At 38.3% G+C, this 18,615-nt stretch overlaps 1 protein-coding gene across 1 annotated transcript in view; it reads right to left on the bottom strand.

Moving 5' to 3' along the window:
• Positions 1-18,615, bottom strand: part of TTN (titin) — a 288,926-nt gene that overhangs the window by 260,833 nt on the left and 9,478 nt on the right. The window contains exons 2-6 of the mRNA XM_058440679.1: positions 7,604-7,707; positions 4,943-5,146; positions 3,132-3,419; positions 2,564-2,649; positions 2,226-2,470 (exon numbers count right to left, since the gene is read on the bottom strand). Of these exons, the coding sequence (XP_058296662.1) occupies positions 2,226-2,470; positions 2,564-2,649; positions 3,132-3,419; positions 4,943-5,146; positions 7,604-7,707 (927 nt within the window). The remainder of the gene's footprint in view (positions 1-2,225; positions 2,471-2,563; positions 2,650-3,131; positions 3,420-4,942; positions 5,147-7,603; positions 7,708-18,615) is intronic.

Raw genomic sequence — 18,615 nt, 5'->3', positions numbered from 1 at the left:
CTGAGACTGAACATTTTTTTTTAATTCGACTGCTAGACGTGTTTTTTAAAGTAAGCTTTTTATTCAAGGTTTCATGTTAGTGTTTGCCAATATCTTTACATTTTTGTGGCTAAAACAATAAAAATTGGAAAACATCTAGCATTTTTGCCACATACTTATTGGACTTTTACATTGCCTCTTGTGTTAAATACTTTTTTGTATCTTTTGTCTTTTTTGTGTTGCATTTTTTTCCTTTAAAAATTAATTTGTGGATGATTTTTAATGCATTTAGTGTATTGGTTATTTGTCGTAAGTGTTGCAAACATTCCCCCAGATCCATTTCTTTCATTTGGCTTGTTTATGGGTCTTATCCAGCATGAACATACATAATTGTGTATGTTATATACTGTTTCTAGGCTGGTGTTGTCTACCTTGTAGCCATTTTATGTTTATTGTGATACTTTTATGGCAGAGGCAATAAAGTACCTTGAGGAGGAGAAACCTTTTAAAATTTTTTCACAAGTGCTGTTTGGTTTAGAAATGACCTTTTGCTTTTGCCATACATACATTTTTATTTTTATGTAGTTGAATCTGTAACTGTCTTTTTAAAAGCTTTCGCCCATAAATGTAGATTGTCTTCTCTTTTTTTTTATTTTTTAACTATTTAATCAAGCTGAAATTTGTTTTGTAAATAGTGAGAGGCAGAGGTTTATGTTTATTTGCTTCCAGATGGATAGCTAATTGGACCAGCATTCTTTATTAAAATATCTCTCCATTCCCTGAGTTGAAAGGCCACTTTGCTTTTTGAATTCCCTATATACTTGGATCTATTATACTTGGATCTCTTTCTGGACTCTCTGTTTTGTTCCCCTGGTGTATTTTTCTATTAATTTACCAATACCATACTGTTCTGATTATAGTAACTTTAAAGTATGTTTGAATATTATTTAAGTCAACTATCTCCTTATTATTCTTTTATAAAAAATTTTCTTGGCAGGGAACATCATGTGTTTTTTATTTCATTTAAATTGATCAATAAACACTTCTTTGTTTGCTCGAATTTTGTGCATTTTTCATTTCATCATATTAAAAGTTTCATCACGATAAACTAAATCCCAAACTTGCAAAACAGTTGTGGACAATTTACACTTGATTATATAATTTCTGAGCCCTGATTATGATACATGATCACCTTCTAAAATACTTCCATATTAAGTAAGCATAGAAGTCCATTTTATTTTCTAGATAAAATAACAAAAGTATATGCAAAATATTTAAAAGGTTTTACTAACTGTCTGAATATAAGAATATTGGCATAATTATTTTCTATTTACAAGGCACTTTCAACTAATTATCTCATTGAAGCCCCAGAATGCAGCTTGAGAATCATTCTTATTGTGACTCTCTTTAATTTACAGACGACACAACTGAAACCTTAAATAAACTACTTAACTTCTTTAATTCCAGTTACCTATCAATAACATTGAGGATAATAATTCTTACAGGTTGTGAACATTTAATGAGATAATGTATGTATAGTTGCAGTCTGATAGAGGAAGTGATCCATATATAGTAACAATTATTTTATTATTTATACTTATTGCCCTAAATCAAACTGTTAAGTGATCAGGCTGATTTGCCCTTAGGGCTTTCAACTCTAACTTCTGTGCACTTCTCCTTTCACTGTGCCCCTAAAGTAGATATTTATTACATGAAATATAAATAAGAATTCAGAAGTTTATAAGGGTCTTCAATTTACCTGTGGACAGTGAGGATTTGTGAAAATCACATTCAGTAACTTCTTGGTTTACCTCCTTTGTCACCTGCTACATTTTTGATTGCATGAAACTTACACGGGAGGAGGGCAGGGAAGTGCTGGGAAGAGAAGGGCGTGGTCCCTAGCGAGGCCTGTGCCCATGGACCTAGGTGAGGACGAACACTCCTGCCTTCCCGCCCAAATGTTGCATTTCCCAAGATCACCCTGACCTGCCACGCCCCCACCCTATGCCTATAAAAACCCCTGAGACCCTAGTAGGCAGACACACATGCGGCTGGATGTTGAGAGGAACACAGAGCCCCACAGTCTGCCCGTTTGTATGCTCCCCTACGGGTTTGAGCAGCGGGACACTGAAGAAGCGAGCCACTCTCCGCATCGCATGCCCTGCGAGGGGGACAAGGGAATCTTTCTCGTTTCAAAACCTAGTTCCAAAATGTGCAATAACCTGCTCTCTCTATGGCAGCTTTACCTGACCGGAGATGGGGTCGGTGCCCGCACGTGTCTGACCGGGGAAGGGGAGTGTCTTATGGGCGATGGGGACTGCTGCCGAGCCAGCTGTGCTTTGGCAGCAATAGATGGTGGCGTTGGGGATCTTGACTTTGGCTTCGGAGGAATCCTGGGAGGTGTTTTATGTGGCAGCTGTTGCCCAGCGGCACCATCTATGACCATCTCAACTGTTGCAATTGATCTGGCATCAAAGTGGGCTTCAATCTTCTGTAAAAGATTAAAACAAAGCCCATGTTGAGGAGGAATAGCTGGGGACGCAACAGCCTGAAAGGCTTGAAAACCAACAGTATAGAAAAATACCTTTTCAATTCGGGTTTGTCTTGATTCTGAAATCTGAGCAGTCGAAACAATTGTCTTTGTCTTTTTAGCAGGTACTTCTTCTTCACCTGTGGGAAGGGAAAGATGAATGTTTAGGAGGGGGCACAATGACCCATTTTAAAAGAGATTCTGTTAATTGACTACAAAGTCAAAAAGATTTTCTGGATATCCCAATGGAGAAAATTGCAGAAAGTTTTGGATTTTGCATGAATATAAATTAGGTTTAAAAATAGAAAATGTTCATTACAAGATAAAAATTTACTTAGAACGATTTTTTAAAATTTCATTATTTGCCAATAATTTGGAAATGTAGATCACTTAATTGAAACCCTTTCCAGTTTATAATGAGATTCATAAGCACAGATTGCTTCTGTTCTGCGCTTCTGACTAGAATCTCAGGGACTTTGCATGGGTGTCGAAAAGCCGGCTTTTATATCAGCTCACGGCATTCTTCCCAGGGCTGTGAGAAATGGCAAGTGGATGCTTGGCCCCACTTCGACACAAACCAGCTCTCTCCCCTTCTTTCTGTTCCTCAACCTCCAGCACATACCTTGAACCAGTAATTCAGCAGTCGAAGTAGCTCTTCCAACGCTATTGGTGGCATTTACTGAATAGGTCCCTGAGTCTTCAGGGTATGCTTCTGCAATCAGTAAGCTGTAGAGGTCGCCTTCTTGTGAAATTTGGAAATCAAGGGAGCTCTGGATTTCGGCTCCATCCCGGTAGAACTTCACCACAGGTGTAGGGATTCCAGTCACTCTCACTTGGAGTCTCACTTGGCTTCCTTGTCTCACGGTCATGCTCTGCAGTCGTTGAACAAAGTTGGGTGGTGCCGTCTCAGCTGTGGGGGCAAGAGAACAAAGTCAGGAGTGAGAGCCAGGATGCTCCCTACAAGGTATTTTTAAACAATCACAGCTCCAATTCCAAAACCAGGTGATGACTCGCCAATCTAAACATCCTTGACTGTCCTTGAACCCAGCTCACCCAGCGATGACAGCAAGAATGGAGCCAGGAGATTACAGAAGGCTTTCTCGCCACCATATTTTATTTTATTTGCTTTGTTTTGCTTAGCAGTTTAGGCCACCACCTTTTGTTTCTTTGTTTTAAATAAAAGCTCTAGATTTTGTTATAACATTTCTTAAGAATCTTTCTGGTACTTCCCCCTCAACCTTACATCTAGCGCTCTATTAATATGTGAAGGCCATGTTGCATATTCCAGTAAGTTGCATTAAAATGAATTCCAGTGGTTGCTGTGATGGGTGCACCTGTTACTTAAAGAATCATTACATTTTTAATTTAATTTTTAAAATTCTAAACCTTCTCCAACTTTATAGGTATTCAAATAACCCAAATATTTACTTGCATTTAAAATGTTAATCCCAATAATAACATTGCTTCATTTTAATTGTGTTATAGAAAGGGGATTTTTTTGGTTATGTTGAAAGAAATTTTTTATAAGTGTGAGGAGTGAATGGAATTAACTTTGACATGATTTTGAGTAATAAACAACAGTAGGTGCTGCCAACCCTGTGCATTTTCCATTTGTGAATTTTCTGGGTGCATGCTAAAGTTCTACCTGATGTGGTTTCTGCTTAGGTCAATTATAGCCCTATAATTCCATTTGTGAATTTTCTGGGTGCATGCTAAAGTTCTACTTGATGTGGTTTCTGCTTAGGTCAATTATAGCCCTATAATTGAACATCACTGAAGGTACAGTTTATTGGATAAGCATATGTAACTTTACGTAGCTCATGTAAGATATTGTTATAAAACATGTAAAGGCATGCAATATTCTGTATATTAACGTCTCACTAGGTAGTAAAGGATACAGAAAAGCAACAGAGGCCACTAAGATTGATGATAAGTTTTCTGGGGAAACAGTGTCATGCATTTGAATAATAAACAAGCATTTGTTTTCTTCTGGGTATGTTTACATGCCTCTTAAATGGGTGGTCGGCAGACCACCAGCATCAGAATTATCTGGATGCTTGTTAAAGTGTGAATTCCTGGAGATTCACACTTCCCTGGAGAATATGTCTTATTCCTGAAAAGACTTATAAACAAGGCTCCAAGCTTTTCTACTTGCTGAGAAACATGATTTTTAATATTTCCTTAGCATACTTTTGGGTGTTTAATATGTGTATAGAGAAACTGATTCTCAGCCACTTTTATGATGTACTCTAGAGGAAAATTAAATTCCAAAAGGCAAACAACTTGGTTATAAATAATTCAGCCTCCAGTAGACCCTTCTGTAGTTTAAGAGCTGCATCTACCTCTGCCCATAGCTTTTTCTGGACCCCTTTCCCAATTTGCCGGAGATGTCCTCTGGGGGAGCAGAGGATTGGCAGGTCCCCACCAGCCTACCTTTCACGAGAAGCTCAGCAGTACTAGTCGCTTGTCCAGATCCATTGGTGGCTTTCAGGGAATATCGTCCACTGTTGGCTTTAGTCACGGCGGGGATCGTCAGTATAGCGCGGCCATCGCTAAAGGAGATCTGCACGCCGGGCAGAGTGGAAGTGGAAATAACCTGGCCATCCCTGAACCAGCTCACCTCAGGAACTGGAAAACCTGAAGAGCAAGAACAATTCATCTTTAGGTTTGAGTGGGCACCGCAAAGTCCTCTGCTCTGTCCCATCATGTTCACTGCCTTGTCCGAATCTGTAAAAGCTTTCCAGCATGGAATGCCACTTAATGATAGGGAATACCCTACAGTTGCATGATCAGTGTGGAAACTTGCAGACCATTAGGAAGGCAGGAAGGGAGGAAACTGAGACCAGAAGAGGCCTAATGATTTTTCCAAGGTTCTTCAGCTAGCAGTGACACAGAAGGGACTGGAATTTCCATCTCCTGCCTTCCTGCCTAGGGCTCTATCTGATGCAATTTAATAGACAACATTAAAATCATGAAAGGGACTTATAAAAATGAAGAACCAAGGAAAATTTGAAATAAAGAGTGATTGTTGTCCTCTTTGAGAGCAAGTGAAGAACAAAAGCAGCAAACTGATCTCCAGTTTGTGCCTGACAAGCCCAGGAGGCATGCCCTCCTCCCTCCTCTGTGGTTACAGGGACACCGTCTTCTTGGACTCTTCTGCTTTCACAAGTGCAATCAGTAAAATCATTGTAACATGGACAAGCAATTTCTCATATTAAGAGCCTAATCCAAACCTAGTCTTTCAGAACATGGATCATTGGAATTGCAGGTGGAAAGCCAAATTCTCTTTATCTGCCATGAATTGTAGAGCCAAGAACTACATGTCCATGGTTTGATGTTTTAAATATATTAAAACTCTGTACATTGAGAATGTATGAGGCACATTCAGGGCATGATTTATTTTGCACTTGGCATAAAGGTTGACGCTCTATCTACTTAGGCTGGGAGGTAAAGATAATCTAGAGAAAGTCTATTTTGTTGTTTATACATTAGCCAATCTCCCACTATGGCCAATTAAATAGCTTATTGGACTGATTTATGGGTACTGGATATTTTCAATAGTGTCTTCGTAATAATTTATTTGCATATAGTTTGAAGGAACAAGAAGATATGAAGTAGCCAGATTCCACTACTTCTCAAGGAGGCAAATTCCCACTGAAGCCATATGTATTCTGCTCAGAAGTTACTGTTACCAGATAAATAGGTAAATTATTTGGAAGTCAGTAAGACTTTATCATGTATGAAAAGGGAATTTCATTGGTCTATATATGTACAATAGAAAATAAGTAATGATTATACGATATTTGTACAATGTAAAATAAAGTATTATCCAGTTATGAGTAAGATTGGTGCACATAACAGAAAAAAAGAGAAAAAAAGAAATATTATTTTATATCTTTATCATACGCCATAAAATTTTAAAAAAGAAGTGGGCAATGCACCATGGAAGTGCACTAAATTAAAAATTAAGCATGATTTTTTATTAAGCCGTATCCATCTTACATGGCTAGTTACAATACTACGGAAAGAGAAAATATTAATTTTTTTTTTTTTTTTTGAGACGGAGTCTCGCTCTGTCGCCCAGGCTGGAGTGCAGTGGCGCAATCTCGGCTCACTGCAAGCTCCGCCTCCCGGGTTCACGCCATTCTCCTGCCTCAGCCTCTCCGAGTAGCTGGGACTACAGGCGCCCGCCACCACGCCCGGCTAATTTTTTTGTATTTTTAGTAGAGACGGGGTTTCACCGTAGTCTCGATCTCCTGACCTCGTGATCCGCCCGCTTCGGCCTCCCAAAGTGCTAGGATTACGAGCGTGAGCCACCGCGCCCGGCCGATTAATTTTAAAATTATTTACAATATAGTTCATAAACTACTCCCCATTTTTTCATAAGATGATACCATGCATTTTTTGAACCATCCATCAACTGAGTTATGAGGAAGAAAAAGAAGGCAAAAAAGAGATGAACTTCCTTTCAAATAAAATTCTAGGGTAATAGAGAGACCCAAGAAGCATATTATTTTCTGTCATTTCAAAATGATTGGAAAGTCTTTTAATTCATTAGAATCACCAGTAAAGATTGAAAATAAAATAATAAAATAATGAGGAGTTGGTTAATTACTGAACAGCTCTGCCTCTGAGGAAAATTAGATGCACTGTTATTTTGCATGTGAACCAGCTGAAGTTCAGGTGTCCAGAACAGACAGCCCAGACTGCCTACCCAGTGGCTCTGTGGCTGGCTTCTGTTGGGCTTGAGTTCTTGGCTTCCAGTCTGGCTCTGCAGCTGAACCCAAATATAGAATGACTAAATTTGGTCCTACTTAGTTGCTGGATTCTAACAGCAATTTTAATCCAACGCTAATTATTTTCGCTTTGTGGAATAACAAATATGAATAAAACATTTTCAAGCCATTATATTGTCAGATTTTTTCAGTACTCTGTGAATAGTATACCCTTAAAATGACCTTTCCATAGCGTTGGACTAATTTTCCGAGATGAAAGCAGGGCTTAAACTTGGCGTCAAGTCCTGCAGCAACGTTAACTTACTGGAGAGGAGGCAAAGGAAAAAAAAAAAACAAAAGTGTGAATGTGTGAGCTTACCACTAATGTGAGCCTCAAAGGTTGCGGTACTACCCTCCAGTACCACAACGCTTTGTAACGGCTGCGTAAACGTCGGTGCTTGAGTTGTCATCTTTCTAGGCACTCTGAAAAAGAAGAGAAAATAAATTAGGGTGTCCCAGCCAAGGATCACTCTGGAGCTGCTTTGCAGATAGCAGAGACACACGTTTCTCCAAATGGATTGCTCCATAGGTCATCTGTGGGCCTAGAGTGAGGGGCAGGTCTTCTCTTTTGTGGCTTGAACAGTTTTGCATAGTTCATCATTGAGTTGACTTAAAGCCTAACCCAAAGTAACAAGTGTAAGGGGAAATGGAAAAAAGTATTAGCCAAACAGAGCAAGGAATGAACCCTAGTGGTCAAAGAGGGAATATACAGTCTTACCAGTGGTGGAAAATCAGGTTCAGAGTTGAAGAAAAAGAAAACCACAGCAATGCAGGGTTAGTGAAGTGCAATTACAGAGCCGAGACATGTGATAAATGTAAAATAAACCTCTGGGCCTGGCGTGGTGGCTCATGCCAGTAATACCAGCACTTTAGGAGGCCGAGGCGGGAGGATCACTTGAGGTCAGGAGTTCGAGACCAGTTTGGCTAACATGGTGAAACCCCTGTCTCTACTAAAAATACAAAAATTAGCCAGGCATGATGGCGCATATCTGTAGTCCCAGCTACTTGGGAGGCTGAGGCACAAGAATTGCTTAAACCCAGGAGGTGGAGGTTGCAGTGAGCAAAGATGGTGCCATCACACTCCAGCCTGGGTGACAGAGTGAGACTGTCTCAAAAAAAAAAAATAAAATAAAATAAATAAACCTCTGCATCAGCTTAACGTGTAAGTGAAAATTATTTTAAAAATTTTCCTTCTCCCCAATATTTTTCATTCACTCTATATTTATAAAGTTGACATTGATTCAGACATTATCTGATTACTTAAAATAGTTGCCAGGAGTAAAAATCTGAACTCTGTAATTTCTTTCCTGACTGGAAAAGCTTTGGCAAGCCTTATCAAATATGCAAACTTTTTGTAGACGGCATACGGTGCTTTCTATTTCTTAACATTTCTTCATACTATAACTGTGCAGTAAATGTTGCTACTGCTGAAGTAAATATTCAGAAAAATTTAAATTTTAGTGAACAGGCCAAAGTTTATTATAGTTCTGAAAGAAAAATGCTGGCTTGAGTTCTTAATATGGAACAATTTGCAAACTTTGAATAATGGAAGGCTGGTGTAAAATGTAGATGAAGGGAAAAGGCCTATGCTTTCATAAAGTAAAATATTCAACATCAAAGAAATGAATATAAAATTTGCAGTTAAGTCATTTTGTTAAGTGCAAGAAAGTACTTTGCCTATCAGTTTCAGAGAGATTATGTGAAGAATTTTCTGATGCATAAATACCTAATTATTCAACATGACTATTCTGAAATAGAACATTTCTGAATTGTCAATCACTTCACTACTATTTTTCATTAAATTCTTTGTTTACTAAAACTCCATGGAGCAATAATCTTCTTAGTGATAATTCTGTTCCTTTATTGTAACTTTCTACTTAGTTAAAAAAATGAAACCAGCATTCTCTGAGACAATAAAATTTATATTTGGAAAAATCAGATAATATCCAAAAGCTTTCATAAATTTTTTTGTCAGAAACTCCTTTTTGTAGCATATTATCTTTGGGATGAACAACTTTCTGTGTCTAACGTTTTCTGTTTACAAGCTAGTACATCTAAAAATAGCTGTCTTCTTAGACATAAAATACATAATTATATATCTATGTATTTACAGGCATTGACAATTAGTAATCGAATTCTAGGAAGACGAGAAATCAAAGTGTATTTAGAAGTAAGAAACCTTTCCTTTAAACATTATTTCTTACTCTTCTTAGTGTCAACATTTATCTCAAAATATATAATTGGACTGTGTGCTGAATTAAAATGCATGAAGAGATTCTGAATATTTTAGAAAACAATTATATCATTTTATTCCAAATCTCTAACTATGTTGCAATTAACCAGCTTAAATTGATCTTCCATTCCTATTGTCTAGGTAAATTTTGTTGCCTTAGCCCTTGCTCTTCACAGGCCTTTGTCTAACTGGGGCTGAAGGTATGCATCTAAAATGTCATGCTCTTAAAATAAACTCTCCTAAACTCTCCAAGGTTGACTGACAGCAGGCAAGTGTTCTGTCACTGTCCTGCAACTGATACCTCAGCAGTGGATTCCCTTAAAAAGTCATCAGGGTGTAGCTGATACCACATGCATTTTATCAGAGCTATTCTTGGTGTGCTTAACTTTATCATTGAGTAATATAACCTTGAACATTCTCAACAGGCAAAGAGAGTCTAGAAAAGAAGTAAACATTTCTCTCAACATTTCAGACCTCAACTTTTAGAATATTAAGTGAACTTAAACAATTTGAATCATGGAATCATTTAGCTGATATGCTAAAGCTTTCAACTTTTTAAGGAAAAATGTTCAGACATTTTAAAATAGAATTTAACAAGCAGATTTAAATAATGGGTCAGCACGGGCAAGAAGTAGTTATACAAACACTTGTACACAGGCATTTAACACACACAAATAATCCGGAGCCAGAGATCAATAAGAAAGTGACTCTACTATTAAAATAAGAAAAGTTGCTACTCACCTGATTTCTCAAGAGTGCCTAAAAAGGGTGGGACTAAGCCCAAAGTTGCTTCTGAAACGACGTCCTATGGAGAGTTGGTTTTTCTGACCATCTCCGACATGAATCGGTGAGCCTCTAATCCTAAAAACAAAACTACACAGTCAAGACTGTGTAGTTTTGCTTTTCTATGCAATCCCTACACCCGAGGCGAGGCTGGGAATGCGCGACTGCTGAAGAGCCAGGGTCTGGCCTGCCCTTATATTCACCAGATCTGCTGACAGCCCCACATCCTTAGGCAGGGCCCTGGGTGATTGGCTGTCTTAGGAAAGCATGATGGGAGAGGACCTATTTGGTAGTGTCACATACCACCTGTTCTTCTGATTGACAGTGCTAAATTTAGTACCTCAAAGGAGACTTCACCAAGGAAATAGAACTGTATTTAAAGAATAACTGTGTTGAGGCTCAGAGAAGAGCATTGGTTGCTGATGTTAAAATCTGAAAATGCAGGTCTAAAGAGATGTGACGGTAGATAGCACTTGTGGGCAGTCATACAAAAGAGCCCCAAACCTGAGGACTCTGCCCTGAGTCAGGCTCCAGTCCTGTTCCCTTCCCCCATAAAACAAACCAAATGGACCTGTCAATCATGACAGCAGATGAGGGAATTTATCTCAAGCATAAGGCTTCATGTTCTCTGAAGAATCAGTTGCTATAAACCTTAGTGTTGAAGAGAGCTCATTTGTACTACCTACATTCTCCAGAATCCACTTGTATTTCGGGGACAGTTACACTGATGTTAATGAGCTTATTGCTTATACAACCCTGCAAGAAATAATGTTGAAAGGCAAAACTGGAACTCTGCTTAGGTTAGTCTGTACAGTACAATGATTTCACCTTTGTCAGCTTTCATTTTCATCTGGCATTAATATTTACAAATATGTGTGCACTGCTCCTTAGTAAGTAGCAAGGTCTTATGCTTAAATCATCCATAAGGTTCCTTTTCCAGGCACATGAATGCTGTTCTGCTAATCTCTGGAGTTTGCTGTTACTAATGGGAAGTGGTTAGGAGATGATATAGTTGCTATTTTAGGACTGAATTTAATTTCAAGCAAGAGATATTTCAAATACAAAAGAGCACACCAAAAGATCTTCATAATGACTCAGCTGAGAGATTTGTGAAACTCTACTTAGAGGGAGGAAAATTGTCTTGTTGATAATGGAAAGAGACTTTTATCAATAAAAGAAACTAAAATTCTTAAGTTAAATTTCTTTATGTCTGTAATAAAAATATTCCCTGTTATGGAAGAATTTGGCCATGCATTAAACTTTTCAATTTCTTGAGTATTTCATATCTTACATTTATTTATATAGTGATTAATATGTTAATGTTTAACAGAGTTTAAATTTACTGACAAGTAGTGTAGTATAGTTATGTTAACAAGATGACACAGTGTACTTATTTAAACATTTTTCTCCTTTACCTAAGTGGTGGTATCTGTATTGGTGGCACCATTTCCACCCCCATAGATTGCATCTGCTATAATTCTATTTGATTGCTCTATTCAGAAACAACTGGTTTCGTGTTATATACCTTGAAAATTATTCCCACTGAGAGATTTGTGTTACAAAGAATCTGCCAGCCATAAGGCAAAGAAACACTAGAAATGTGTGATCTTTCTGTTTTGGAGTGTTCACCAATTGACTATTTAAGATACATTTGTGCATATTTGTGTGTGTGTATGTAGTGTGCGTGTGTGTATTTTTAGACTCATTTGACCTAATGTGAAGCATGTTAATGTTATGTTTGTTGGAACTAAAGTCAAACCATTTTAATTCTTACAGGAATTAGAGGGAAGAAGTGACTATAATCTGGAAGCCTGCGTCATCTTGACATGATGCAATTCAGGTAACTCGAGAGCCAAGAAGATGGACCATATGTTATAAACATAAAGTCAAGTGTCTGTCCTCTTAAGCTGATTGTCTAGTCACTGTTCTTGGACTTTTCTAGACCTTGCCTCCTAGCCTACATCTTTCTCCCGAGCTGGATGCTTCCTGCCCTCGAACATCAGACTCCAAGTTCTTCGGTTTTGGGGCTTGGACTGGCTCTCCTTGCTCCTCAGCTTGCAGACAGCCTATCGTGGGACCTTGTGATTGTGTGAATTAATACTTAACAAACTTCCCTTTATGTATATATATATATGTGTGTGTGTGTGTGTGTATGTGTGTGTGTATATATAGGTGTGTGTGTGTGTATATATGTGTGTGTGTGTGTGTGTATATATATATATATATATATATGTTCTCCCCTATATATATATTAGTTCTGTCCCTCTAGAGAACCCTAATACACATTGCAGTATTGTCAAGATCCTTGCCTTTAGGGCTTTATATGTTTATATGACATTCAGAATTAAGAAAAGAAAAAAATGAATGAACAAAAGAAAAAAGAAGAAAGAAAAGAAGGGACGAGTTAGTAAATAACTAATATGCTGCTCTGAAAAAGAGTTCTTATTATTGGAATAGTAATGGACAGCATATGATATCATGGTATGCATTAGTTTTAAAATGAAATATGACATCGTTAGAATTAGTAAACTAGTCTTGTGGAAACCAAATACTAGGCAGATTTGGGGAGTTTGCTGATGGAGTAAGATCTCAATTTACCACCCTAACAGTGGGGAGGAGCCACATAGATAATCCCAAACAGCTGATAATTCAAATGTAATGCCTACTTAATTTGGAATGCATGGCATGATTCTCTCTTTGAGCACAATATTCAATGAAATTCAATAAATATTTATTAAACATATACTCAGTGCTGAGCACTGGGATAAATTATTATGATTTTAGATTCTGTCATTATTTATTGATTTGACAAATATCTACTGAGTGGTGACTTTGTGCTGGGCATGTGCTAGTGATGGCTAGGCAGAGCTGACCAAGAAAAGACAGTTAGAAAGTAAAACTAATGTATCTTATGACTGATTAAATTTTTGTGTGTGTTCTTTAATTGTATTAAACACAGTTTAGGCACAGAGATTATAGCAATGCACACAACACACAAAAATACCTGCCCTCTAAGAGTTTATATTTTCATTAACACAGTAATATTCAGTGATATAATATCTGTAAATTCCTTTCCACTCATAAAATATATCAAAGCTGAAATATAGGCTCATCATGGAGCTATTTTTAAACAAGGAAATAGAAAAGCAAATTCAAGAAGTGCACAGGGAAAAGCGTGCTGACAAAAACAACTTATTCTAATGGAAGACAGTCTGTGTTCTTTGAGTTATAGAGGCAGAAAAAGCTACACTGGGAACGTGGGAGGCAAGAAATTGTTGCTTACCGTTTAAAAGAAGACTTATTGTCCCATTTTTTCTACATCCAGTTATAATTTCTTTAGAAGCAAGATCAAATTAGATTTCCACAACTATGTACAAGTGTACGAATAGTCACAGATGGATTTAACACCACATCGAATAAAAAAAGATTATTTCAGACATGTAAGATATTTTTACCAAAGTAAGAAAGATAAAAAAATTAAAGTCTTGAATGTCTCAGTAGCACCGCTGTTAGGGGCACTTGGAATTTCACTCCTATTCTACCTGGGTTTAGGCAATTCACTTGAATCTCTGTTTCAGATTTGTCAGTTGCAAATTGGAGATTATTATCTCGACTTCAAAGAGTTATTAGGAATATTAAATGACAGAATGAACGTGACAGTGTCCAGGACCATGAGAATCTGACACATGGTAGGCATTTTGTTTGTTTGCTGCTGCCAAGCATGACACTAAGAAAATAATTTCTGTGCTTGGTAGTATGATTTGCTCAATTATCTCTGACTACCTGATAAAATATACAAGATAGTATTTTCTAAGAAATCTTTGAGAAGTCCCAAAGTGAGCTCATGGAATAAAGCACATGTCACGTCCTTCCCTGAAGTCCCTCAGAAGGTGACATGACATTTATATGTGGATTAAAACAAAGCCCAAGAAATACTGGAATCTTAAAAAAGAAATAAGTTGGGCTTCTGAAGGCCTATGGCAGGAAACTATAAACCTGATTAGATCCAACCACCAGTAAATGCTCACTGGAGGTGATACTGCTGTCAAACATCAAGCTTTACACATGCTGAAGGGAGGCAGCCAGGCTCATTTTTTCCAGTAACCACTGCAGGCACAGCACCTGGGGACAGGGATTAAGGGCTCTTTCAGGGCCAAAAACATATTTGGGAGCTGAAAAACAAGTTTTGCTTTGAAATACAAAAAGAAATCTGCAACAATGAAAATAATGGATATTTATCAAATGCCTACAAAAGAAGATATGTCAACTAGTCAACTGCACTTGAGATTGGTACATTTCAATGCATCTGATAAGCTCAGGGATGGATTTTCCAAAGCTAAAATAGTCTCTGTGGGACAAAAATCTAAAAATGGCCCTAAAAGAAGCTCTACAGTCTCAAAAAACAAAAGTTAATCTTTGAAAGATTAAAGGCTCCTTGAGTCTTAAATTATGGTTATTTTTTATGTTCCTATGGAATTTCTTAGTTTTTATGTGTCTGTTAAAGAGATTTAAGCCTTTTTACCTTTGTTTTACCCCATCTATTTCAAATTCCCAGATAAATTCCTCTTTCCCCCATTTCCTCACCTAATCATAATAGAATCTTTTTTGTGCAAGCCCTTACTGTACTAGCAAAGTATGGGGTGCTATCATATTCTCTGTTGCCGCAGCCCATCCCATTTACTACTTACCCTGCTCCAAGCTAGTCTGTGCCCCTGGGAGGCTGACTCCTAGAGGGGTCCTCCATGGCCCTCTGGCTTCTTACATGGTTCAGCCGATGGGAAGTGCTGCAAGGAGAGAGGTTGAAATATTCATTCCCCCTGCTTCCTCCTTGCCTGGCCATGGTTTGACGGTGCCTTCCTCTACTTGTGGCCATGCTGTTGTGATCCCTCTCCTCCAGATTCTTTCTTCGTTCCAGGAACTGCTCCTTTCCCCAATGTTTTTAGTTAGGGCTTTGGACTGTTGCTATCTCCAGGATTATTCTGCAGCCCCCATTAATTTTCATTACCCTGCTATGCCTTGTAATAGTCCCTTCAGTAAACTCTCTTCAGTTATGCTTTTGAGTTGCATGTGCTTCCTGCCCTGACTGTGACCTGGCTTACTCACATAAAGACAACATTAAGAACTCTCTTTTTCTTAAGCTAAACTAAGTCAAGCATTTACCTTCATTGCTAAGTTATTGTTTCCATTTCCAATTGATTTCTTCATTAGCCAGCTTCTTCCCTACAGACAGCATGTGTTTTTAACATCATGTTCGACTTCTGTTCCTTTCTTCCTCCTTCCCTCTGTTCTTCTCTCCCTCCTTTCTTTCCTTCTCAAGTGTTTTTTGAGTATGTTCCCTGTGCCAAGAACTATAAAGGTACAGACAATGTAAGGTCCTTCATTGAGATATTAGTTAGAAAGACAAGAGAGCTACACAACAATGCAAGGAGAGACAATAAAAGGTTAAGGGCCAGAATGATAAGAAACACTAAGTGTTCAGAAATCCAGAGATGCGAGAGAACAGTGCAGACTGAAACAAAGGCAGAACTCCTCATGGAGAGGATCACTTAGGTTGGGTGTTTTTATTTCATTTTACAAAAGAATTGAAGCATTTTCAGTAAAAGCACATAAAAAATGATAAAAGAGAAATGGAAATAAAAAATGCCTTTGAGAGAAAATAGAAACAGAGTAGAAAACTAAAACTATGCCAAATAACAACATAAGTTCACAATCCACAAAGGCCACTATATTTGCTGTAGTTGATCTTTAGGTTGGTGATAAGCTTCCTTAAAGTTAAAGAACAAAGAAAGTTATAATTCAAAATATAGAGTGGAAAACATACCAATTCCTGGGGGACATGCAATTTTCTAATGCTAAATTTGTAAAATGTATAATGTACAGCTTTATAGAGTAGGCACTAAGGGAGGTACCTAGCAAAAAGTCCTTAACAATGTACCTGTAGTACATACAGTGACTTAATTTGATATGTTGATATTTTCAGTACAAGTTTTAAACGAAAGTTCAGGGCATACCAGAACGCAATTCACTGAATGCAACTGAATGAAAGGCTAAGGAAATATAACCCAAGTTAAAAAAATTAAGAATAGGAGTGAGGCTCTAACCTGATCCATGGCAGGATTTAGATCCAAATGATCAAAATTGAAACCAAAATGACTGGAATCCTGGTGTTCTGTGTGCTTAATTGCAAAGTAGTTGACATTATCTTTAAGGGTTTTTATGAAATTCACATTTCCTGGTGTAATATAATGGTTTCCACATTTTCTCGCTGTCCTTAACAACAACAATCATGACTTTATGCTTACCAAGTAGTTTATATTTTGGAAAGTAAATTCAGTTCTAATTTGATAATTACATTCTTGGATTGTAGAATATTGGTGTTTGGATGGTACTTAGAGAAACTGAATGGATTGCCCTTTGCTAATGTGTAAAAAGAGCAGGCAGACATCCTGGGGAAGGTCAAGGTGAAGTACAAGTATGTCCCCCTGAATATTGGAACATGCTGCTACATGCGAAGGTTGAAGACACTAGCTACACATTATTTTTGATGAGGTCATGATATAAAAGAGCTTTGAAGAGGAAGCCATGTCATGTATTCATGTCAGAACCAGTGTAGCCAAGTTGACTCCCTCATGCCTCTGTTTCTAAGATTTTCACCTGAAGACTTTAGTGGATAATATGGGTATGAGCAGAAATTACCATTAAAAAAAGAAATTCAGTGGATGAATCAGTTTAAGCATTTCATTTTTAAGTTTCCTAGGGTGAGAAGTCTGTGCATTCCAATGAAATAAATCCAGTAGGGTGCAAGTTTTTACATAGTAGACCCTTGGCAGTGATAACACTATGTGGATAACACTTGTGGATAACCCTTGTAGATAACACTATAGAATCACAGTATTTAGTTTTGAGGAAGTGTGAATTTGAATTACATGTATCATATATGATATGGTTTGGGTCTGTGTCCCCACCCAAATCTCTTAGCTCCCATAATTCCCACATGTTGTGGGAGGGGCTTGGTGGGAGATGATTGAATCATGGGGGTGGATCTTTCCTGTACTGTTCTCGTGGTAATGAATAAGTCTCATGAGATCTGATGGTTTTAGAAACAGGAGTTTCCCTGCACAAGCTCTCCCTCTGCCTGCTGCCATCCATGTAAGATGTGACTTTCCCCTCCCTGCCTTCCACCATGATTGTGAGGACTCTAGCCATGTGGAACTGTAAGTCCATTAAATCTCTTTCTTTTGTAAATTGCCCATTCTTGAGTATGTCTTTATCAGCATCATGAAAATGAACAAACACAGTACATTGGTACCAGAAGTGGGGTGCTGCTCAAAAGTTACCCAAAAATGTGGAAGAGACGTTGGAACTTGGTAACAGGCAGAGGTTGGAACAGTTTGGAGGACTCAAAAGAAGACAGGAAAATGTGGGAAAGTTTGAAACTCCCTAGAGACTTGTTGAATGGCTTTGACTAAAATGCTAATAATGATATGAACAATGAAATCCAGGCTGAGGAGGTCTCAGACGGAGATGCGGAACTTGTTGGGAACTGGAACAAATGTGACTCTTGTTATGTTTTAGCAAAGAGACTGGTGGCATTTTGCCCCTGCCCTAGAGAATTGTGAAAGTTTGAACTTAAGGGAGATGATTTAGGGTATTGGCGGATGAAATTTCTAAGCAGCAAAGCATTCAAAACGTGACTTGGGTGCTGTTAAAAGCATTCAGTTTTAAAAGGGAAACAGAGCATAGAAGTTCAGAAAATTTGCAGCCTGGAGATGCGTAGAAAAGAAAACCCATTTTCTGAGGAGAAATTTAAGCTGACTGCAGAAATTTGCATAAGTAATGAGAAGACAAATGTTAATCACCAAGACAATGGGGGAAAATATCACCAGGGCATGTCAGAGACCTTTATGGCAATCCCTCCCATTACAGGCCCAGAGGCCTAGGAGGAAAAAGTGGTTTTATGGGCCAGGTCCAAGGTTCCTCCCTCTGCTGTGTGCAGTCTAGGGACTTGGTGCCCTGTGTCTCAGTGCTTCAGCCATGCCTAAAAGGGGCCAAGGTACAGCTCAGGCTGTGGCTTCAGAGGGTGCAAGCCCCCAGGTGTTGGCAGCTTCCACATGGTGCTGAAACTGCGGGTGCACAGAAGTCAAGAATTGAGGTTTGGGAACCACCACCTAGATTTCAGAGGATGTATGTGAATGCCTGGATGTCCAAGCAGAAGTTTGCTGCAAGGGTGGAGCCCCCGTGGAGAACCTCTGCTAGGGCAGTGCTGAAGGGAAATGTGGGGTTGGAGTCCCTACACTTAGTCCCTACTAGGGCAC

The sequence above is a fragment of the Hylobates moloch genome, unplaced genomic scaffold (assembly GCF_009828535.3).
Source record: "Hylobates moloch isolate HMO894 unplaced genomic scaffold, HMol_V3 SCAFFOLD_1, whole genome shotgun sequence".
NCBI lineage: Eukaryota > Metazoa > Chordata > Mammalia > Primates > Hylobatidae > Hylobates > Hylobates moloch.
The sequence above is the reverse complement of the archived record's forward strand: the minus strand, read 5'-3'. Positions and strand labels throughout refer to the sequence as shown.